The sequence below is a fragment of the Tiliqua scincoides genome, chromosome 8, assembly GCF_035046505.1.
Source record: "Tiliqua scincoides isolate rTilSci1 chromosome 8, rTilSci1.hap2, whole genome shotgun sequence".
Taxonomy (NCBI): domain Eukaryota; kingdom Metazoa; phylum Chordata; class Lepidosauria; order Squamata; family Scincidae; genus Tiliqua; species Tiliqua scincoides.
The window spans coordinates 29,055,366-29,078,604 of record NC_089828.1 but is presented as its reverse complement, the minus strand read 5'-3'; the positions used below and the strand labels follow the sequence as shown (position 1 = coordinate 29,078,604).

General features: G+C 46.8%; 1 protein-coding gene across 2 annotated transcripts in view; it reads left to right on the top strand.

The window, feature by feature from the left end:
- Positions 1-23,239, top strand: part of UNC13C (unc-13 homolog C) — a 179,482-nt gene that overhangs the window by 23,837 nt on the left and 132,406 nt on the right. For both annotated transcript variants that reach the window (XM_066636656.1, XM_066636655.1), the window contains exons 3-4: positions 3,630-3,652; positions 4,201-4,262. In XM_066636656.1, the coding sequence (XP_066492753.1) occupies positions 3,630-3,652; positions 4,201-4,262 (85 nt within the window). The remainder of the gene's footprint in view (positions 1-3,629; positions 3,653-4,200; positions 4,263-23,239) is intronic.

Genomic DNA, 23,239 nt, shown 5'->3' with positions numbered 1-23,239 from the left:
TGCAGGGGATGGACAGAGTGGATAGGGAGATGCTCTTTACACTCTCACGTAATACCAGAACCAGGGGACATCCACTAAAATTGAGTGTTGGGCGGGTTAGGACAGACAAAAGAAAATATTTCTTTACTCAGCGTGTGGTTGGTCTGTGGAACTCCTTGCCACAGGATGTGGTGCTGGCGTCTAGCCTAGATGCCTTTAAAAGGGAATTGGACAAGCTTCTGGAGGAAAAATCCATTAGGGGGTACAAGCCATGATGTGTATGCGCAACCTCCTGATTTTAGAAATGGGTTATGTCAGAATGCCAGATGCAAGGGAGGGGACCAGGATGAGGTCTCTTGTTATCTGGTGTGCTCCCTGGGGCATTTGGTGGGCCACTGTGAGATACAGGAAGCTGGACTAAATGGGCCTGTGGCCTGATCCAGTGGGGCTGTTCTTATGTTCCTATGTGTGGTTTTTTTCCTTAATTGTTCCTGCTCTTAATTATTTGATACTCAGATTAGGTTCATAGGAAATGCAGCCGTCATTCCAGAAGTGGCTGGGTGCAATCTCTGTGTGCAGCCTCAGCCTTGTTAACTTTTCCTGTTACGATTGTGCCTCCTGCCTCGAAGCTATTCATATGTTCACAGAAGAATGTATTTTGGACTTGGTGATTCTGCCCTAACAAGGCACCTAAAAAGATTAGCCAGACACTTGTGTGTAAGTGTGTCGTTTGCTTCCAAAAGGCAATGGATATTTCTTAGCCAGAATGTCACTGTCTCAGCAAGTACAAATGACTGAGTGCCCAATCTTATCCAACTTTCCAGCATCAGTGCAGCTCCAAGGTAAGAGAACATTCGAGGAGGTCTTTGAGGAGACCTCTGTGACTGCCTCCCTACAACAGGATGCAGCACATGCCCCATTGGCATGACTGCACCAGCACTGGAAAAGGACTGCACCTATCCAATCCTTGGATAGGATTGGACCCTGAGTGTCCCAGAGTGAACTGCTACAGCAGAGACCACTTGGTGACCTGACACAGCAGACACTGGGAGAAAATACCTTTGGAGAGAGTCTCCAGTGCCCTAGTTTGAGATTCCAGTCCTATGTGTGTTTGCTCAGAAGTAGGTCCCATTATAGTCAATGGGGCTTACTCCCAGGAAAGCGTGGATAGGATTATAGCCTAAGAGCCCAATCCTGGGCTTGGTGCGCCGGCACAGCGCTGGTGTGCACTGTCACAAGCATGCCATAAGGCACATTTGCAAGCCCTAATGCCGGGTGAGCGCCAGTGGTAGCCCAGCAGTGGGCCACCAGCAATGGGCTACCACCAATGGCTGGTAGCAATGGGCTACCAGTGGGCTACCAGCAATGGGCTACCACTGGGCAGGCACCAAACCTCCACTGCTTGGCGGTCACTTGGACTGCCGAGCAGAGGTAAACGGGGACGTGGGGAGAGGCGGGGAGTTCCAGGGAGGGGGGAGGCAGGCAGGAGAGGGCGGGGATAAGGCATTCTGGGGAAGCAGGAGGTGGGGAGAGGGTGGGAGGCGTACCGGGGGAGAGAGCAGGGAGTGAGTGAGGTGGGACAGGTGGAGCAACACTCCACCAGATCCAAAGGCTCCTTATTGGGCTCACCGCCTGACATGGAAGCACTTGATTCACCACCAACCTTTTTGTTGGAAGTGAATCAAGTAGTCCCATTGCAGGGCTGCTGTGTTTACCCGGGGAAGAGGACAAAAGTCCCCTTCTCCCAAGGTGCTGCCCACGACTGCTCGAAGCATGCAAGATGCGGCAGCAGTCATTTTAGGCACCACTTCAGCCCCGCGCCCCAGGCAGCTCAGGATTGGGCTGTTAGCTTAGCCTTAGTCAGGGGAGGGTGGCATTTGACGCACCGTCTGAGCCAAGAGGTCTTGGGCTGGCCCTTGAAATATTGCATTTTGGGGCTATTTTAATTTGGTGGATTGTAACTACATGAAAGTCATTCAAAGAAATGTTTATTAAGGTGACAGTTGCTAGCAGATAGTTTACCTTTAAACCATACCTAAGTGTTAAGGGACCTCCTAGAAAGAAATGCATTTTTCTTCTACAAAGAAGGATCCAGTTCACAACAGATGTGGCTGTTTTCAGCCTGACAATTTCCTTGACAGTTTTGTGTTTTTGTAATGGTGATAAATATTACGTATGTTTAACATAAAGTTCATTTTCTGATGTTAAATGTAAGACCCAGCTGGGAGTGCAATTGTCTCATTATGTACTTGCTTGTGCTTTTTCTGAACAGATTTGTTGAAACAAAATTTAGACTGGCGTTCTTATAGATTACTGCATGCAAAAATACATGACCTCTCTTATCCTATTATAGACACATTTAGCTGTGATAGTGCAGTCAATATAGTAGCTCTGATACATGGCTACAGGTGCAACAGCTGAACCTCTTGTGACACACAACCTTATTGTACACTTGGATATAGCAACAATGGGACTGTCTGTATAGTAGCAGAAAAGGTAGGAGGGTTGGGACATTTGTCTGTTTTCTGACTGTTTGCAGTGTCTAAGTGATTTTCAATCACCGTGCCACGGCACATTGGTGAGCCATGAATGGTCCACAGGTGTTCTATGGGAGTTTGGAGGAGGGTCATTTATTAGTAGGGCCTTTGGGGGATGTGAGAACCCTGCCAGCATTGTGGTGTCCTTTTGACAATTTCAGCACCTTATCAGTGTGCCATGAGATGAAAAAGGTTCGATCTCATGAGAAAAGGTCCACTTGAACAAGGTGGCTCATGGATTCAGCAATTTGTATGACTGTGAACGATGGTAGTTGGAATTGAACAATGGTAGTTGCAATGCAGTTTCAGGAATGACAATTGTAGAGTGTTTGAGTTGGAAGGAATGTTAGAGGTCATCTAGTCCAACCCTCCTGCTCTGTGCAGGCAACTTCTATAGCATCCCTGAGGGGTGACCATCCAGCCTTTGCTTGAGAACCCCCAGTGAAGGACAGCCCACTACTATATGTGGCAGACTGCACACTGTCCAATAAATGCAGCATAACACATGAAGTCATAATCCAGTAGCCTCCTGCTCTGCATATTGGGGAAAGGCCAGCTCATCAGGGCAAAGGAAAAAGGATCCATCCAACCTGAAAACAAGTTGAAGCCAGAATTACAGGTTGGTTTATCAGTGAGCATCAACACCCTCCCTCCGTTTCTGAGAAGAGCCCTTTGTTTTGTCCTCTGATAATGCTTTTAAAAGAGTAGCTGCCTTATTTCCAGGACATTATAAGAATTGCCTTGGATTTATTGACATGGGTCATAAGACCTTAGTTGAAATCCCCCTTGAAAGTTCAAAAGCACATCAACCAGGTTCACAGATTCTGAACCCCCCTGCCAAACCTTGTGTGCCTTGGAATTGGTGCCCACCACGGCCACAATGGTCTTTGGATTCATGCCCATAAAACTTACTGTTCAGGATGTGTGTGGACAGGAGCAGCATCCATTTGTTCCCTTTGATCTGGTTCCTTGTTGCATCAGCACCAGAGCTGTAAAGCCAGGACCATGAGGGCTGGCTGGCCTATCCGTAGCACTGTAACTGAGCTGCTTGCACAGTTCCTTGGCAACTCTTCAATCTAACCTTTATTCCTCCTCTTCCTGATTCTCTTTCAGATAGCAGTTCTGTGGATGAAAAGGTTCCAAACTCACATATTTCCTTAAAGGGTTGTGTCTTTTGTGTTTGTGACTAAGTTTACCTGTTTTTTGGTACCTTCATTTTAGTTGTGAGATGCGCATGTTTCCCAGCTTTTCATGCTTTTTGTCCTCCTCCCTTGATGTATTCCAAATGCCTTCCATTGATATGCAGAGTAAACCCTCACTGTTGTGATTCTCTTACGTCATAAGTTGTGCCAGCTCAGGGGTCTGCTAGCTACTCTCAAACCTGGTTTCTGGTTTTGCTCCCTGTGGCAAACAATCCCCTCAGCCGCCGCTTGCACTCCAGGATTTAAAGGGAAACCGTCGGTGGGGGTTCCTGGGCATTGCTGGGGTTTCTCTCTAAATGCTGAGTGACTGTTGCTCAGTTGTTGTCTTTTCAAACAAGAAGGACGTGTTTAGCTTTGGCGTGGAGCTGGCCCTGCTTAGCATTTTCATAATAGGTGTTCTGTGTATGGCGCACTTTTGTCCTCTGCTCACAAACCATTAACGCCAACCCAGTAACAGAGCTTTTCCTTCTTCTCCATTCAAGGCTCGCATAGTAAGTGGAGGGTCTTTGGAGGCTTCCAAGCTAGCGATCCAAGCCTTTGCTGGGTAAGTACACGTCTGTGCCAGGAACGTTGCTTGCAAACAGTTGTATTCTCTCCATGTTTGTCTCCTTTCCAAGAAAATGCAGCGAATGATACAGTTAGTTAGGCAAGGTAGGGGAAGGTACACATGTCAGTGATTGTCAGTCAGCGGTGGGAAGGGCGATGCTAAGAAAGAAATGGGCAAGACGAGTTGAGGGTGACGTAGGAAAGGCTTTGCTGCTGTTGTGGATGAGGAGAAGAAACCCACAAGAGGGTTGACAAGCAAAAATAAAGTAGCTGTGACATCTCAGAACCTTGAGGACCAGTGATGGGAACCCAGCATCTCGTTCCATGTTTCCTTGTGGGTTATACAGGTTGCAGCAATCTTTGGCATCTCACTTGCAATCACTTGCAAGTTAATCCCACTTGCAATTGCCAATTAACCCCTGTTGGCTTCATGTCAGGTGACTTGCATCCTCCAATCTCTTCACAGCATTCCATATTTGAATCTGCTTTCTTCCTAGCTCAGTGCCTCTGTTGCTGGGTTGCAGACCTTGACCGTGACATTGTTGCAACTGATTGCTTTGGTTGGGACCTTTTACTCCTCTTATAGCTGCAATGCGTGTGATTCCGCAAAGCAGCCAGATCCTGCAGGGAATATTCTTGGGAAGCTGACATGGAGAAGAGAACGAGCTATTTGCTGGTGTTATGTAAAATCAAGAGAGCAAAGAGGGAGTGGAAGGGGGGATTTGGTAAGGAGAGGGCAGTGGCAAATGCAGATGGCGCAGCATGGCAGCGTCCAGGACTGGCATAGTGGAAATATAGTGATAAGAGTGGGAAATAAGTTTAGCAGATGCAGAATTAGTTTGAGAAGGAGGATGAAATGCAGTGGGAGAGGCTGCCACATATAGGAAGTGATGGTAGTCAGGATGAGAGGCAAGCAGAGCATGGCCAAAGGTTTTAGCAGTAGTGAAGAGGTGAACTGATTGGCTTTCTGGCTCTGCGTCCTTCTCCCCCCCCCCCCCAAAAAAAAACCACCTTCTGCTCCAGAGTCTAAACTAAAATGGAGGGCAGTGCCAGCAGTAACTGTTCTCATCAGCAGCTCTGAATGTCTGGAAGTGTCTAGGGAAAATTGTCTGGCCTGTAGTCCTCTCTGTCTCCCAAAGCTCAGGTTTGGGATGCAGAAATAGAAATGGGTGAATTGAACTGGGTCACTAAAGGAAACCATTGCTTGCCCAAAGAGAGAGGTCCTGCATCACTTCTAGGAGGAGCTCAGTCCTAGAATTTTGTATCCTCTGGAAGAGAGAAGAAAATCATGCAGCTGAGCAGCAACTATCATAAGAAGAGGTTTCTGTACCCTCATAGTTTCAACATGGTGCACATGAACACCTCCAACATTTTGTTGGACCATAGTAATGGTTTGGAATATTGGGACCCCAATATGTAGGCTCTTTAGGGCAACAGGAACACTTTTGAATGGTGCTGCTGAAGAATTCCTGCCCATAGTGGGATCCCCGAGTGTCTGTGCTGTTCCTCACTCCCACAAGTTCCACGTTCTGCAGTGGCTGAGATTTTTCAACAGTCTTCAATGTCAGCTTCTCCTGTTGGCAACACTCTACTGAGGAAGGCTGGCCACTTCTGTCTTGCCAAGTAGCAAGAATTGTGCCTTCTAACACAGGTGATGCAAAGAAAGATAGGCATCTGTCTTCTACTGAGCTGGACTGTGTCTGTCTAGGCTTGCATTTTCCCCACCAACCAGCAGCAGCTCTCTGTGGTTCCAGACAGGGATTTTTCCCCACCCCAGCTGAAGATGATGGGGATTGAACTTGGGACCTTCCACATGCAAGGCAGGCGCACTTGCAGAAGTCACAGCCTCTTCCTACCAGAAAGGGCTCTTATGAGACCATATGTTCTTTCCCACTGTGTAACCCCAGGTACTTGACCAGAAACTTTGCACTTGGTCCTGAGAAACTCTTATTGAGATAAAGTGTCTGTTCCTAACTGTACAATGATATCTGGGTGATTACCGTATTTTTCGCTCTATAAGACGCATCTGACCATAAGACGCACCTAGTTTTTAGAGGAGGAAAACAGGAAAAAAAATATTCTGAACCAAATAGTGTAATAAAATATGTCTCTCCGCTGCTCTGTTTCCATGCTCCTTAGCATATTTTGCTACCTCTAGTTTAAAAGGAATTTTATATGCTAGCCTTTTCTGCTTTATCATCCTTGCACTGGTAGAATGAGGTACAGTAGTATTTTTCTGCAAGTGCATTGTCACTAAGCATTACATTTGCATTACCATTGAGCGCCTGCATTTGCATTACAATTTGCATTTGCATTACCATTGCATTTGCATTACCATTGAGCAGGCAGGCAGGACCCTGGTCAGGGGCAGAAGCACCTGCCAAGGAGGCTCTGCTGCCCTGAGAATGCCTGCAGCTTTGCAGTATTCGCTCCATAAGACACACACACTTTTCCCCCCACTTTTTTGGGGGGGAAAAGTGCATCTTATGGAGCGAAAAATACGGTATGTCGGTGGGTCTTATGCCTTATCCTACACTGCTGCATAGTCAGAGATGTATACAAAGAGCTGATGCTGCAGTTGGTGGTTCCTCGTACACGTGGGAGCTCACTCTGTCCACTGGAGTTTCCATACCACCAAGGAGCCCTAGATCAGGCTGCCAAAATCTAGTAATAGCTTTATTAGAACCAACAAAATGCCCTCAGATCCGGGGCAGCAAAGTTATCCAGAAATCTTCATCAGGGTGGATGTTGAACAAAAGGGGGGTGGGAGAAGGGAGCTGGGCAAGGCTCAATCGTCCTTGAAGGCCACGGTTTATAAGATGGAGTACAGAGGCATTATGCAGACTCATGTTTATCTCGTGCAGGCTCGTGTTGACTGAGTGATAGACGCTGATCTCATGTGGCGCACAGGGGCTTCTGGAATGAAATAATGCTGGCTGTTCCCTTATTGGCTGGATACAGAACAGAGGAATGACTGGCTTATATGATTCTTAAAAAGGAGAGAACAGCCATTATTATTTCTTCCGTGTCCCAGGAGCCCTGAGTGTTGCATGAGATCAGTGTCTATCACTCAGCAAGGCTTATCAACATGAGTCTGCATAACTCCTCCTATACTCCATTTTAAGACAGCTATAAGCTGCAGATTTCAGGGGATATTACACTGCCGCCACCTCCCCAGTTTTTTCTTTGCTTAACATCTGATCTAATGAAGAGTTCTGCCAAAGCCAAAGCTTCTTGCAGGATTTGTTGTCTTTGGGTTGGTCCTAATAAAGATATTTACTAGATTTGAGTTTGGTTCCCCCCCCCCTTTGGACCAACAGGGCGAGCTATGATTTTTCTCAGATCAGACTTTACAGCTGTGCTTTTCTTGGAAGCAACTTGTGTTATAACCCACAAAGCTTTCTTCTTTGTTTGTTGGATAGAGGAGCATTCAGGAGCCACAAATCATTTCCCAAATGAAGGCGTGTCTGTGCTTGAACCCTCTGAGGCAGCTTTTCATTATCCCATGGATTATCTTAGGGTCTGAGTGTTACCCTTGGGTTTGTATTTCCTGTATGGTTACACTTCCTTCAGTTGGGGTTAGGGAGCGTTGTTTTTTTGGCCCAAACTAAATGTGTGCCCTGAAAACTGTGTGTTCCCAGAGATGCTAATAATCAGGGTTTACTCAAACCACACACACTTGAAGGCTGTGCAAAGTCAGAGAGCAGGAGAAGCTAAGGGCATGTCTTTGTGGGGACTCCTGGTGGATTAGGTTAAGTACACAATCAGAGTTTATTATTATTTAAAAGGGAAAAGTTGTGCTAAAGTGGAGGACGAAAAACGCAATGGTTGCAAAACCAGTTGGCCAAACCAAGGCAAAGGGGCACTGCGAGAAGACTAGAGCTTAATTTGTGAGGTGCTCCGTTTGATACTGAGAAATCTGGGAATGAAGAAGACTGATTGAGAAAGGCTAAGGAAAGGACTGAGGGCCCAAACCTGTCCCACTTTCCAGCACTGGTGCAGCTGCAATGCAGCCCCGAGGTAAGGGAATAAATGTTCCCATACCTTGAGGAGACCTCTGTGACTGCTTCCCCACCACAGGATGCAGTGCATGCCCCACTGGCACGGCTGCAGTGGCCTTAGGGAATTGGATAGGATTGGGCTGTGAGCCAGTGACAAGCCATGTGCTGGAGAGATATGTCTGCATTCCTCTTAGTAAGGGTGTATGTTGGAGACAATGAAAGGGGAATGTTGTGGGTTCTGCCTGTAATATATATGAACATTTGTGAGTCGGCACTTGCCCTGTCTCCAGATCAGCACAGATTTGCTTGCTTTGTGCCCTATTCCACTAATGTAAACCTTTGGTACATCAAAGGTTTTGAATTGCTCTCCTGATCCTCACTTTGGCTGGTGAGGCTTTCCGATTGGAACTTTATCCTGTTCAGCAGCACAAAGCTGAGCCTTGTGGCGTTTTCCTTGTGTACTTGTCCCCTTTGCTTGGCTTTCGATGCACAGCTGCATCTGGCTAGGAAGAATTCAAATCCCTCTATGCGGGAGAAGCACAATTGCTGGCGCCCCAGAGTGAAAGCATGTTTCCGTCCCTTTGGAGGGTGATTATCTTGGTATTTGCTTCACTACACAGCTCTTGGCTGACCGGTGCTTTAGATTAAGAGGCAGGAAGCAGTCTTATGTGTCTCATCCTCCTCCCCTCCCAACGCTGCTTAAACTGGCGTTTTCTGGAAGAAATCTTGCAAAAGCGGAAAAGAATGAGAGTCCCTAAAGAAGCAGTTCTGCATCATTTGAGTGTATCTTTTTCATCCAGCCTGAATAGAAAGGCTGGACTTCCTTTCCAAAACATCAGAGTGCTACTGTGTTGCCCCAGAACTCATATTTCTGATTCACACATGCATTACCCATGTATGATCTGAAGGACCAGGACATCATCAGGCTGAGTTGTTAATGTGGGGGGGGGGGGAGAGAAGAGAGGTGGATATTTTCATTTATGCATTTTTTATGGGGCTCTTGATTTTGTTTCTGCTCCCTGCTGGCCAAGGGTCCCTGTCTCCACCAGTGCAGGATTAAGACTTTTTCCAATGCATGAGGCAGTGCATTAAATGCTGCCCCCTTTACCTTGTGGTGCAGCAGCCACTGCTTCTGCTGTTTCTCTTCCCACTCCCTGGAATCCAGAAAGGAGGAAGGGAACAGAGCAGAAGAGGAAGCGTGGAGGAGATTGTTGGAGTTGCTCTGGCCCACCACTCTCCACTTCTCCACACTTCCTCTTCTGTTACCCTCTTCCCTTTTAGGATCCAGGGAGCAGGAGGAGCAGCAGCAGTGAAAACAGGTGGGCAGAGGCAGGCATCTCTCACCAATTTACCATCCATAGCAACCACCTCTAATGGTTTCATGGTCAGGCTGGATCTTTGTCCCACTCTCTGTATCTGCTGAAATTGTCTGTGTGATTTGAGGCATGAGGTAGCTACTGCCCCCTGCCCCCCGCCCCGGAAACTTCAGAGAGACGCGACGAAGGGCAGAGATGAGTGTTTCTTTCAAGATGATCAAAATATTGCTTCCAGCAAGCACAGTGAGTCTGCTTGAAAGATGGTGGTTAGCCAGTCTGGCTGATGCAGAAGCTGACAAACTGACAGGGACAAATGAGTGACAGCTACAACCTGCTTTTTGAAAACGGGGCTTCATCCTGCGATCCCGGGGGTACCACAACCATGAGGCCAACTCCAGTGGCACTATTGCAAGGGAAGAGTCCCTCTTCCATCTGTCTTCCACCCTCTCTGGCTTGCTGCTCCACTGGGTGGTCTGATCTGACTTGCTGGGAGCAAGTCAGAAGACAATTGCATCAGCGGCCTCCTTATCCCTCCAGCACTGCTGGAGGAAGAAGTAGGGGGGAAAAGCTGCTGCAGGTCCAAATTGTTTCTCCCCATGGTGCTTACAAAAGCAGGGAAAGGTGATTTGGAGCCCACCGCCCCTTCCCTGCACTGCATGCAACCTCTCTGCTCCTCCCTTTTTCCATCTGAAGTGAACATGAGTCGGGATGCTGGGTTCATTTCAAACAGAAGGGCTGCAGACCAGTGAGGCTGCATGCTGCTTGCTTTGCAAGTCAAGAGAAAGGGGAGATGGAAGCACACCAACTCGTCTCATAGGAGGGGTACACAACAGAGGCGCAACTAGTGGTGAGTCAGGCAGCGCAGAGGCATGTGCTGCCCTGTGTGAACCTGTGTAAAGTAGCTCACGTGTGACTTGGATCACAGAATGCCATGTCTCATTCACAAAACACACTTTGCTGTGTTTCAAAATTGCCATTCTTGCTTTTGCCTGAGTTTGCAGCAGAATTTTTTTGGGGGGTGGGGGGGAGATTTCTGCTACAGCTTCCCAGCTAGTACCGCATCATCTTATTTTATAGAGAGAGGAGAGTAAACATTGTAAGACTGCTGCTGCTGCTCCTTGCCTGCGTGGCTCCTGGGCGACCTGCTGGTCTGTGATGTTGCAAAGGCAAGTTTTGTGGAGAAATTACAAGGTGGTAATAAAAGGAAAGAAGGAGGAAAGAACTCTCTCTTCCGAGAGTTGCATGGGTAACAAGGGTTGCAAGGGGTTGTAAGGCACCAGGTGAGTGTGAGGAATAGAGGTTGCAGACAGGAATGTAAAAGATTCAATTGGGGGAAAAGGTAAAGTTTGAGAAGCAGAATGAAGGAAAGGCTTAGAAGGATGTGTGTCTTGGTGAAAGCAAAAGGCTGGCTGAGGCCCATGAACAAAGCTGAAAAGCACAACCCCACACACAAGGTTGCTCTCCATGTAGATTAGCAGTTTCCCAACCCATGGTCTGCGGACTTTAAGGTAGTCCGTGGGAGCACAGGAGGTGCTCTGCAAGCCAGTTGGCCATGGCATTTGGCAGAAGAATGAAGCGCCGTGTGCTCATTGATTTGCTGGCCCTTGTGTGGGCCCTCCCACCATTCCTTGTCTCTTTTTTGCCCTAAATAGGGACAATCCAGCAGCCATTGGTGATGGTGCCATGACATCATTGCGCCATCACCACAGCCTCTTGTGGCTGCACACTCAGTGGTCTACAATGGGCCCAAGTGCAGGCACATTGGTCTGTTGTTGCCCAAAGGTGGGGAACCGCTGATGTAGGTGTTCAACCAGCCTTTGCCCTAATACTGTGTTTGAAAAAGAGTGTTTCAAGGTGGGAAAGATAAGCCAAGAGGGAGAGAAAAGGGTGCTCCTGAGCCAGATAAAACTGCTGTAAATTCCAGGCCTGCTGTAAATACCCTCCAACTGCAGGCTGTTTGAAGACACCTTTCCATGGTTGGAACTGGGATGCCGTTGGTTCTGCAGCTGAGTGAATTGCCTTTGTGCCTGTCTTGGCTCTTAGCTATTGTTACTTTACAAGACTCCAAGAAAGCACCTGCTTGAGGACAGGAGAGGGGTGTATGCAGGACCTCCATCCTGCCAGGACTCCAGGGGAGAAAGTGCATATCTTTGGGGCTTGACCCACCCAGCGTCAGGAGTGAAGGGCAGGTTCCTCCTCTCCATCACAACAGCATCCCCAACTGCAGTGCCTTATTTCCTCTTAGAAGCGAATGGCGGCCAACCACTTGTATGGAGAAGAAAAACAGAGGACAATTTGGAGTGGAGTTAAAACTGCCTTCCATGACCCCAGAATGCTGGGGCAAGGAGCAGCTTCCTTCCCTCACCCTTTCCCAAATGGTTGGTTGGTTGACTTTTACACAGGGAACAAAATGGGAAGCCCTCAAAAATTCATTCTACTGTGCCTGCATAACCCCAGCCAGGATTCTTTCTCTTGGGCATGCTGGAGCATTAGAAAAAGACCCAGACCACAAACAGTGGGAACATCCAAGATCCTTTTGATGTTTTTGTGGATATATTGTTTGTCAATTGACTCTTATTAAGTTCATGTTATCATATGGCAGCAGGGAGCAATCCATCCTCAAAAATAGCCAGGAGCTTGACAGTTGTTCTTGAAAATGCAAACCAATACATTAACAGTCAGCACCCTTTCTGCCCAATCTCTTCTCTGATTTCTCCAGCCGATACATGTCCCATTTGCTGAGACAGTGTTGGCCTTTTCTGAAGCAAGTAGGCGTCCTGGCCATTGGTTGAACCGGAGAGCAGATCTAATTTTCCCTTCCATCCAAGGCTCCTCTGGCCGAGCCAAGCACTTTGAGGCAGTCCAATCAATAGAAGTTAGCTGTTGGGCAGCTTTGGAGCCCTCCAGCATGTGGAATGCTTCATAACATTTAGGACGGTATAGTCATTTGAGAACTGGACTTAGAGCTGTAAGATGTAGGTTCAAATTCCTGCTCAGCCATGAAGCTTCCTGGGTGACCTTGGGCCAGTCACCATCTCTCAGCCTAACCTACCTCACAGGGTTGTTGTGAAGACAAAAGGAGGGAAGGAACTATGTATACAACCCTGGGCTCCTTGAAGAAGGGGGAGCATAAATGAATGAATAACTTGTTAGCATCTTGCTCCTATTCCCGTTTCTGCCCCTCTAAAATAATTTCTTGATATGATCGTTCTCCTTGGGGGGGCGGGTCATCCCTTTTGAATTCCATTCTAAGTTGGAGTAGAAAGAAAAGTGCTCTGTTTATTTGGAAGAAAAGATGGGATAGAAACCATTTAAATAAATGTATACTTAAATATGTTGTGGTTTGTTTTTTTTAAATTAATATGGCTTCTCAAAGCTGAAATCTTTGTTCTGCAACCTCACCTCTTGAGCCTGAGTAAACCTATCTAGACTTCCCTGCTTCTCACTGTCCTCACATGCTGTGTGGCTGGTACCATAGAGCCAATGGGTGTGAGCATTATGTCTCTGTCTGTGAAGAAGCCAGGGGGCAGTGGGGTGGTGGAGTTAGTGTATCCCTCAGGGTAAAGTGGCCAGGAGGGTATTAGGAATATTTGTGGTAACCAGCAGTGGTAACCAACAAGTGGTCAAGATTTACCAGCCCTAAACTGGGCCCCTACTTTACTGCCTCAGGTGCGACCAGCCTACCTTGTGATTGGGCTGGCCCAACCCTTCCATCTAGCATATTAGTCAGCAGAACCCACAGAGTGGTAAAATAAAGACTGGAAGCAACTTCAGGGTTATTCACCAGGGCAAAGTGCTGCTGGTTCATGGTAGGGCAAATGCTGCATTGCAGAAGATGAAAGGTCACCTTAGGAAGGAGCAATAGTCCTTCTTTTGAGAGAACTCTGGTTACAAAATTGAAGTATGAAAGCTACCTATTACCCTTGTGGGAGTAATAAAAAAATAAATGCAGTTCTGTACCTTCCATTCCCTTTTGCTGCCCTTAGCATGTGAAGAAGAGACATGGCAGAGGATGGTTCAGTCATAGAATAGTGCAGCTGGAGGTGGAAAGGTCCATTGTCATCCTTAGTGACTTTGACCTCCTTTTGTGCCTCCTTTGGAGCCAAGTGTGAATTTCACCAGTTTTACCTTTCTGCTGCTTCTGCTTCAGAGTCACCATCTGGGATTGCTAAATTTATGGTGGGGGGGGTGGTCCAGCAACAGCACCAGGTAGGATTGGGAATGGCCCTTCTTCACTCGAAAGATACAGGTGAGGAGTGTCTTTCCGCAGACACTCCTCACCTGTATCTTTCGAGTGTAGAGGGGCCATTCCCAACCCTACCTGGTACTGTTGCTGGACTCCCCCTCGATCCCCGCTCCCCGGTTGAGCCAGGGACCTTCTGCATGCAAAGCAGCTGCTCTATCCCTGAGCTAAGCACCCTCCCTGATCAAACTGGTAACTTGATGAGTTTTTATGAAAATATATCCTTATTAGGCAAGTGGGGGGGGGTCCTTCTATTCACAAGACTAGCCCTTCCCCCTCACAATTCTGCCAACTGGAATCCATCCTTTCTTGCAGTCTCTCCCCCTTCCTTCTGCCCTGTTAATCCACCGAGTTACTAGAGCACAAACAGCTGCTTTTCACCTTGTGTCTCAGACAGGTGAGTGGAGAGCAGTGTGCTCTGGCAAGCAAGAGGCCTCCTGCCGGCTTGTCTCTCGCCAAGGGCAGTGCTGGCAGGTGGCAGGGTAACAGTGCTGCCAGCTTGCACTGCCATAGTCTTTTCAGGTCGGTCAGTTGCCTCGCAGGGCTCCCTTCCCTCTCCCCTTTCTCAGTCATGCCAGGCTGCAACCATAAAGCCCCCTGCCTAACTGTTGATTTACCAAGAGCAGCCAATACTCAGAGTGAATGGGAGGAGATTTTCACTGGAAAACTGTTTCCAGCCAGAAGGCTGATTCATATTTCAGACCCCAGCTGGTCATTCAGAGAGTTCTGTGTTCTCTTGACACTTCTTCATTTCTAGGTAATCGAGCCGAACATTCTGCTTGGGCCATGTAACAAGGTGTGGAATAGCAATAGCCTTTGGTTCTGTTTGAAAAAGATGGCAAAGGGTTTTTTGTTCAGGCCTGCTTATTATGGGATGCTTGAGAAACAGTTATGTATATTGGAAGTGGTAATGTCTAGCCTCAGTAGGTTGGCCCTGTTTGATATAGTTATGGGAGCATGGCCAGGTATACAGCTCCTTGCACAATTCAAAATGGGTAGGGTTGTGTGATCGTCATCATTACATAGAGTGAATGGATGTCGATGGGGATTGAATTGTGTTTGCCAGATCTCCTTGGGCTCTGCACTCAGTATAATATCTGGATTGAGCAAACCATTTGTGAACTGTGCAAACCGAAGCCAGTGCAAACCGTTGTTGAACTGACTTTACCTGCACAGTTGTGAACCCTGCAAAAAGTACCATTGTCAAATCATGTGAACAGAACATATTCTCCCTGTAGGCATTATGCTGAATTCACATGTGGGGGCAGGTCGTAGGTGAAATCCCACTTTTCCTCCTAGACACATGCGATCTGCAAAACTATAACCAATGCATAGTCCACTCAAGAAGAGCCCTTCCAGATCAGACTTTTAAGTCCAACTGCCTGCTTCTAGATGTGGCCATACAGAAACCTCTGGGAAGTCCACAAGAAAGGCATAATGGCAATGCCCACACCCCACTCTTGTCCCAGCAACTGTTTGTAAGAGCAGAGGTTGTCTATCCCTGAACATGGAGGTTCCATGTATAACCATCATGATGAATAACTGTCAGTGAACCTCTCTTCCCCCATGAAGTTGTGTGATTCCTCTTTAAAGCTATCTAAGCCAGTGATCATTATCTTGTAGCAGCAAATTGTATAACTAAATTTTGCGTTTTGTGAAGAATTCTGTATTTATTTCGAAGACTCCTTCCCCCGCATTTCAACCACAGTTTCCCTTACATAGGTGAATACTGAAATACTTTAAAATAAACAACTAGAGATAAAAACAGCAGGGCACATAAAATTACAGCATTTAAAACTAGTAGATCTAAAAGGGTTTGGGCAAAGGAAAAAGTCTTTAGTCAATTCTGAATTTTCTGCTTATTAATTTATACACAGAACTATTTCTAAATAGTTTATTTATGAATGGAATAAATAAAACTCAGGTGGCCTTGAGTTCTAGCATTGTGAGATAGGGGGAAAGTACTTCTCTCTATCCATACAAAGCTGCCTTATCTTGAGCCACATCACCACTGCATCTAGCTCAATACTGTCTGCAGCGGCTGGCTGCACCAGGCAGGATGTGAGGAGATCTTACCTGGAGATACTGCTAGGAATTGAACCTTCATTAATGCAAAGCAGGCTCTACCACTGGGTTACATCCCCATCCACTTTGACCACACCTGGCATAACTTGATAAACCTGTCTCCAATCTCTCACTTAATTATCTTTTTCTAAACTAAAAAGCCCCAGATACTGCAGCCTGTTTTTTTTTCATAGCTCCCACCTTTTGATCGAGTTGCTTTCCCGTTTCTACACTTTTTTCCAGTGCTACAATATCTTTTTTTTGAGATAGGGTAACGAGACTTACCCTAGCCAAGTCTCCCTATCCTATCTCTATCCTATCCGAGGGTAAAATTCCATGTGTGACTTCATCCTAGATTATATAAAGGCATTATGGTACTTACTGCTTAATGTTCTGCTCCTTTCGTTATAATCCTTAGAATGAGTTTGTCTTTTTCACAGCTTTCACAGGCTGAGTTGACTTTTTTTATTAAGTTCTGCACCATGATCCCAGGGCCAACCAAAGACTCCCAGTGTTTGAGGGTGCATGCCAAATGCCCCAAACCCCTTACCAGTCGTTGTCACTGCCTCTGGAGCTCCTCATCCCACTTCATGGATTAAAAACTGGATTGAAAATCCAGGCTGGGTTTTTTTTTTTTTAAAGGAGGGAAATAGAGGTGAGGAGAGTAGGCTAGAGCCTCTCCAACGCCCTAGCCCACCGTTCTCCTGTTCTCTGTATTCTTTCTCCTACTCTATTCCCCTCTTTTTAAATTCAGGAAGTAGGAGGAGGAACAGTGTTAGGTGGGCAGGTGAAGGCAGGCAGGGGGTGCCCCCTACCAATATGCCACCTTCGACGACTGCCAAACACAGCCTCATGGACAGTTTGGTCCTGCACAGCCCCAAGATCTCTTTTCTGGATTCAGACCCCATATGTGTATATGTGATGTTGGGAAGTAACAAGCTTAGGGGAAGAGTCTAACAATGGCTACAGTGCATGCTGTTCCTGCATTCCAGCACCCAGCTAAAGGTAGTGGCAGCCAAGGGAGGCAGCCAGCTGGTGGTGGTGGTGATGGCTGCATCCTGGAGCCAAACATATTGCCCATTTGGGGACAATGGTTATCCCACACATGCTGTCCTTTCTATTGGAGTAAGTGCTTGTGAATTCTAACATGAGCATAATTTGCTCAGGATAAATACCCTGATTTGGAGTGATGGCCTGAGGGTACAGATTAGGGGCAGAAGGGCTGAGAAACAAGAACCCAGCGTGTGTGTTTTTGAATGAATCAGACCAACCCACTTTGTGATATCACCCATTTCCAGGCAGGCAAGCTGTTAGATAGTGGGTCCATGCAAATAAAGGAAGGCATAGTGTTAACAGCTCAATACGTTTATTCTGTCTTCAGAACAGAACCTGGCAATGAATCTGACACAAGGCACACACCTCTGGCTTTTATACCCTTTAGCTCCGCCCAGGCTCCCTATGATTGGTGCAATTGAAACATTAACTAGAGGGCCAGTCAGATGGTAGGATTTAGATCCATCACCGATTGGCCAGCCATAAGTCCGGGCCAATCAGTTATGCAGGATTTCGATCCTGCATAACTTGCATACATAACACAAGCATTGCAGGATGTTACTCAAAGGCATTATAGAAAAACATTTACTGGGAACGTTTAGAAACTGGATTTTGCAATCTTGAAATGGGCTGAAGACTGGCTGCCCCTTCCAGAGCACTCCCCTGTCACCTGGGAACCGGAACCCTTTGCTGCCTGTGGCATGGCTATAGTGTCACAAAATGTTCACAGATATTCCAAGTCTTCAGGACACAACTGGCCAAAGTTCCTCTCTTGCTGAATAGTCCAGCTTCGGAGGTTGGTTTTACTGGGGGTGGAAGAGAAGACTCACAATATGCCTGAGGACTAGAAGAGCCTGGGAAGCTGAGTGGATCAGAGTGCAATCCAAACTGCACTCTAGGCTGGTGCAAGTCCCTTGCACTGGTCTCAGGGTGTTGCCAAAGTGCCGTGAGGCACTTCTGTGCCACCATGGGAGGAAATAGGCCGATGGATGTATGTGCATCCGTCTCCAGAGGCCGAACTGGGCCCCCCTGCGCTGGTGGACAGGTAAGTATGCACCAGCCTACCTCAACCAGTATAGGGGTTCGGGGAGGGCAGGGAGAGCAGGGGTTTGGGAGGGTGGGGGTTTAGGAAGGGTGGCAAAATGAGGGTGTTCCGGGGCAGGGGGAGGGCAGGCAGCAAGCAGGCCCATGGGAGGGCTGGGCCTGGGAAGGGATGGTGGCAGGATCCCGTACTTAGACCAGATCCTAACCCCCCTTCCTGATGGCTTGGCCCAGCATGGGCTGCTTGGATCTACACCACACTTTAGGTGGTGCAGATCTGAGTAGCCCCATTCAGGCCGCTGCCATGCGACATGGGGTAAGGGGAAGTGACTCCCCTTGCCCTGGGTTGCGCTGCAGCCAGCCCCAACCCTGCATTGGATACAGCGCAGGCCAGCTGACCTGCTTGTCCAGCACAGGATAGAATTGGGCTACCTGAGACCTAGTGGCTAAAGAAGGTGGAACAGACTGCTCAGGCTGCCAAGTTTTGTATTCTATTTATACTGTTGTTGCAAGCTACTTTGGGGCTTTTGTTTGCAAAAAGCATCACAGAAACTGAAGACAAATAAATCAATAAATAGGAGGAATGGCAGGCAAGAAGTTGTAAATGTGAGAGGGAGGGAGGGGCACCAAGTGTCCCAAGTTGAACTGAGTGATATGATATGATATGATATATGATAACTACCCAGGTATCTGCCTCCAGGTGCCTGGAACTGAGAGTATCAGCATTTGTCTGTCTGATAATCCATTGCCCATGGGCTCTGGGTGACAGGAGTGAGCAAGCAAGAAGACACTTCCCTAGCATTCAGTTTATCTTGTTCTGTTTTTCCAATGATCTGTAGCTAAAAAAATAAAGTTGGTGTTCTCTAATGGACTATAGTAGAGAAATGATTTTCACTTTGGTAGAGACCTTCATACATCAGTTGCAGAAGAGCTTGTTTTTTCAACTCTGTTTAGATGTTTTGACACACAAAAGCGAGGTGAATGAATAATGCTCGCCTTTCATCTTGGCTGGGAAAGTGTGAACCCAGCAGATGGAAAGCCGACCTCCTAGATGAACTGAGCCTTTGATTGGTGTGCGCACGCATGGTGTGGAATCCCAAGGGCACATAGGAGGAAAGGGTCGCAAACCCTTCCCGACCCTGATGGAGCACCACTGAAAAAGACATCCTTCAGAAATAAATGCATCCAGCTCCTGTCTTGAAACCCACAAGGATCTCTGCTTCTTTCCACAGAAATTCCAGGGAAAGGCTTTTCCAGAATTGGATCCCTTTTTAGTTAAAAAATTCCTTTGTGTTGTCAATCTGAGTTTGCTAATGTTCAGTTTGTAGCACTTGCAGGTTCTTCTCGAAAAGCACCCCTTCCACCCTGAATTAGTTGCTTTATTCTCTCCAATATATGTGCCTCTTCCTCTCAACCTCCCTTCTTCTAAGCTTAGCAGACCATGCTCTTTTCATCCCTGCTCACCTAACAAGTTCCTATTACTATTCTCAACCTTTCGCATTGATTTGCAGCTGCTGTACATGAAAGTTCTCATGGGGGTCCAGAACTGCACACAGTGCTCTAGCTGTGCCCCATCACTGCCTTTCATTTTCGTGTTCCTTGTGCTAAAAATTGGATACCAAATATATCCAGGAATGTTTCTAGTTATCAGTTCTAGTTGGATATTCTAGTTTTGATGAGAACCACCAAAATCCTTTTCCTTCTCAGCTCTTTAAAGCTGATCAGCCTCCCAGCCCACGACACAAATGTGTATTGTATCTGTCCCATCCACCACCACATTGCATGACTTTGTACCCAAGTGCTGTTTTGAATGAAGTTCACCTGTGTGTGAGGTCATCTTAAGAGCCGCTGAAGCAGATCAAAGGTCCTCCAATCCAGCACCTGGCCAGATGCCACCAGACCCTAAGCAATGCATGAAGGCAGCAGTCTATTGCCAGTATCTCTTGTTCAAAGATGTATTGTCTTTAACTCATTTTTGCTCAGCCCACAGTTGTATACATTTGGTCCCTGTTGCGTATATGCAACTTTGGGCAGAAATTGATTAAACATGGAAGTTTAATTGTGCTCGACCCCTTGTGCTCGACTGAGGCTGTGTTCATTCAGTAACTTTATCTCATTGTAGTACTCTCTTGATGCGCACACACAGCAGCATTTTAGTATTCTGACAGCTCTGGAGAGTCAGACTGTCCACCCCCATGAATTGACTTACTCCTAAATTAGTGTCGTGGCAAGTACAACATGTTCTCGCGTATTGATCTTTTTCCTTAGACTCCTGGGCAGTTGTTGGTGACAAAATCAGATCTTCTGCTTTATATAGAGCCATAGCCTGATATGATAAAACACACAATTTCATTAGATCTAACACTTTATTACTGGGGTGTGTGTGTGTGTGTGTGTGTGTGTGTGTGTGTGTGTGTGTGCGTGTGTGTGTGTGCATGCTCAGTCCCTTTGATGACTGTAGAAGAATAGCCCAGTACAGTTTTGTATAAAGCTGGATAGTAAGAGAAGCCTGAAGCTCTGCTTTCACTTTGGGAAATGTCAGCAAGCTGTGAAGCAGTTTAGATCAGCGACTGGTTTTGTTGCTATGGTCTTCTGCAGGGAGTGCTCAAGGTTAATGGCAGCTGGCCAAAGGCAGCTTCTGGCAGGGCCTGCCAGGCATTCACCACCCCAACCTAGATAATACAAGCCAATTCCCCAAGCAAGAGCCGCTTGGTCACCTCTCAGCAACCCATGTTACATCATAAAGTTACAGGGAATAATCCCAGAATTACTATGGCTAATAAAAATGCAAATGGAGGACAAAATAAACGAACAGAATTAAACAAACATGATTTCATGCTCATCCTTCCCAGTGTTAATGTTCAGGATCAGCCAAGTGACTCTAACAGCCCAGTCTCCTTGCAGCGATGTGTCAGTGCCAGCCTGTGTTATGTTGTATCCCGCAAGGGAATTTTGGCTACTGGAGGTCTCCTTACATTTATCCTCTTGCCCCTAGGTAAGCCCCAGCAGCTGCAATGGGTCAACTCAGACCTGTGCCAGGGATATTGCTGGCACAAGTCCAAGTTGACCAGTGCAGGCTGATGAAGCCCAGGAAGGGGGTTAGGTGCCACGTGCTGGCACTTCCAGTCCCACCCCCTTTCCCAAGCCTGATCTGCCCATCCCTGCCCCATCTCTTCCCCATTCCACCTCTCCCTGCCCTCCTCCCTCACCTGCGCCAGATGTACATGGTCCAGTGCGCATCTCATGTGCTGCCAGCGCAGCCCAAGCATAGCATTAGACAGTGAATGTGCCGTTTACTATTTCCAGGCCAGGATTAGGATCCTTCACCTCCATTCCACCCATTCATCCCATCCTCAGCATCTAAGCTGCTTCTGGATGGAGGCTGAATGTAATATGATGACAGCTGCTGTGCTACAGAGGAACTGAACTGATATTTTTGGCTTTTTATTAAAGTTCCTTTAATCCTTTTGTGGAAACTCTGTTAAGCAATTACCGAGGTAGCATTTTAATCTATATTGAGACAATTTGGCCTTCAAGTTTGGTCCCGTCTTCTTCAGCATTTTGTATTTTCTTCCATTTCTATGTTAATTATGGAACTACTTCTATAACTAAGTACATGGTCAGCTGGATTTCAGAAGAGTTGTGATTTAGGGTGGAAATTTTGATTGCTGCCCTTTTTGGCAGGCCTGTGCCAAAAGATAGGTTTTGAGAAGAACTTTTCTCCCTTCCGACCATAGAACCCACCTCACAACATTGTTCAGTGAAAGTTGCAAAATTGGAAGAAGAGGTTTGTTCTTTCAGAGTCGGGGAAGGAAATATGGCTCTCATTCTGATTTGACTTCATGACACCATCAAATAACCAGATCCGATTGGCTCCATGGTATTTTCAGAAAGTGCGGGATATATTTTCTGTTCTCATTCCAATTTGACTTTGTGCTGTCATCTAGCTACATGACGTTATTTATTTATTTTGTGTATTGATATCCCATGTTTCCCCCAGAATGGAGCTCCAGATAGGATTGTAGTGTACTCAATAAATAAATGCATGTGCTTTCAGGGCAAATAAATTGTTGGGGTGGAGTAACTTTTGTTTTGGAGTTGGTTATGGACAGCATTTATGGGTGACTTTTTTCTTTACTCCTTTAGTACACAGAACTTAAGGGTACCTGGTATGAGGAAAAGGGTGAGCCCCCAAGCCATAGGATGCTGCTTTATACTGAGTTAAATCAGTGGTTCCCAAACTGTGAGCTGTGATTCCCTGGGGAGCCCTGGTAACCAGCCAGGGGAGCTGTGGAATCCCCATGAAAAACCAGCTGCCCTATACAATATAGGATTGTAGCCCTAATGGGGAGCTGCAACCAATGGTTCAGTCGGTCAAGGGAGCCACAGGTCAAAAATGTTTGGGAACCACTGAGTTAAACCATTATTTTATCTAGTTCAGTATTGTCAACACTGGCTGGCAGTGGCTCTCTAGAAAAAGATCTTTCCTGGATCCATCTGAAGACACTGGTTAAGGATTAAACCTAGAGAACATTTGGCATGCAAAGCATGCCGACTGAGCTATGGCCCTTCTCTGTTTTTTGTTTGAAAACTATACTATTCCTGGCTTAAGTACAGATACCTTCCATTTTCACTCCTGCTGTACCCTGTCTGCTGAATTGGTTCTGTGATCTCTTTTCTTAATTTATGGTGATTTATTGTCTTCCTCTGCATTCTTTTTACCTTTGTGTCTTGTTTAAAAAAAAGTCATTAAAAGCACTTTAAAAGAGAAAGAAAACTCAAGATCTATGCAGAAGGATAATTCTATGCAGAACTGTTCCTGTTCTTGTCTGTTCTTGTTCCTGTTCATTGTTTGTCATTGAGTGAGGCATCCTTGTCAAGCCTTATGGTGTCTTTATGTTGCTTGTGAAGTCACATGCAGGTGGTGCCTTGGTATTCACGAGGGATCTGTTCACCACCACCCCCCATGGATACTGAAAGCTGTGGATAACCAAATCTGTGGTTTCTGCGCCTTTAAACCCTTGAAAGGCAACCAAAGCTGTGCTCCAGTGGCCTCCAGAGGGCTTTTTTTTTGCCTGTCAGGGCCATGCTGAAGCCCACAGAGGCCATGGGTGGACACGTGCAGTCTCTGCAGGCATCAGAGAGCCCTACGAAGGTGACTAGAGCACAGGTGACTGGAGCACAGCTCCAGCTGCCTTCAGAGGGTTCAGGTTGAGCCAAGTCTGGGGAACTCACATTGAGCCAGATCTGCAAATAT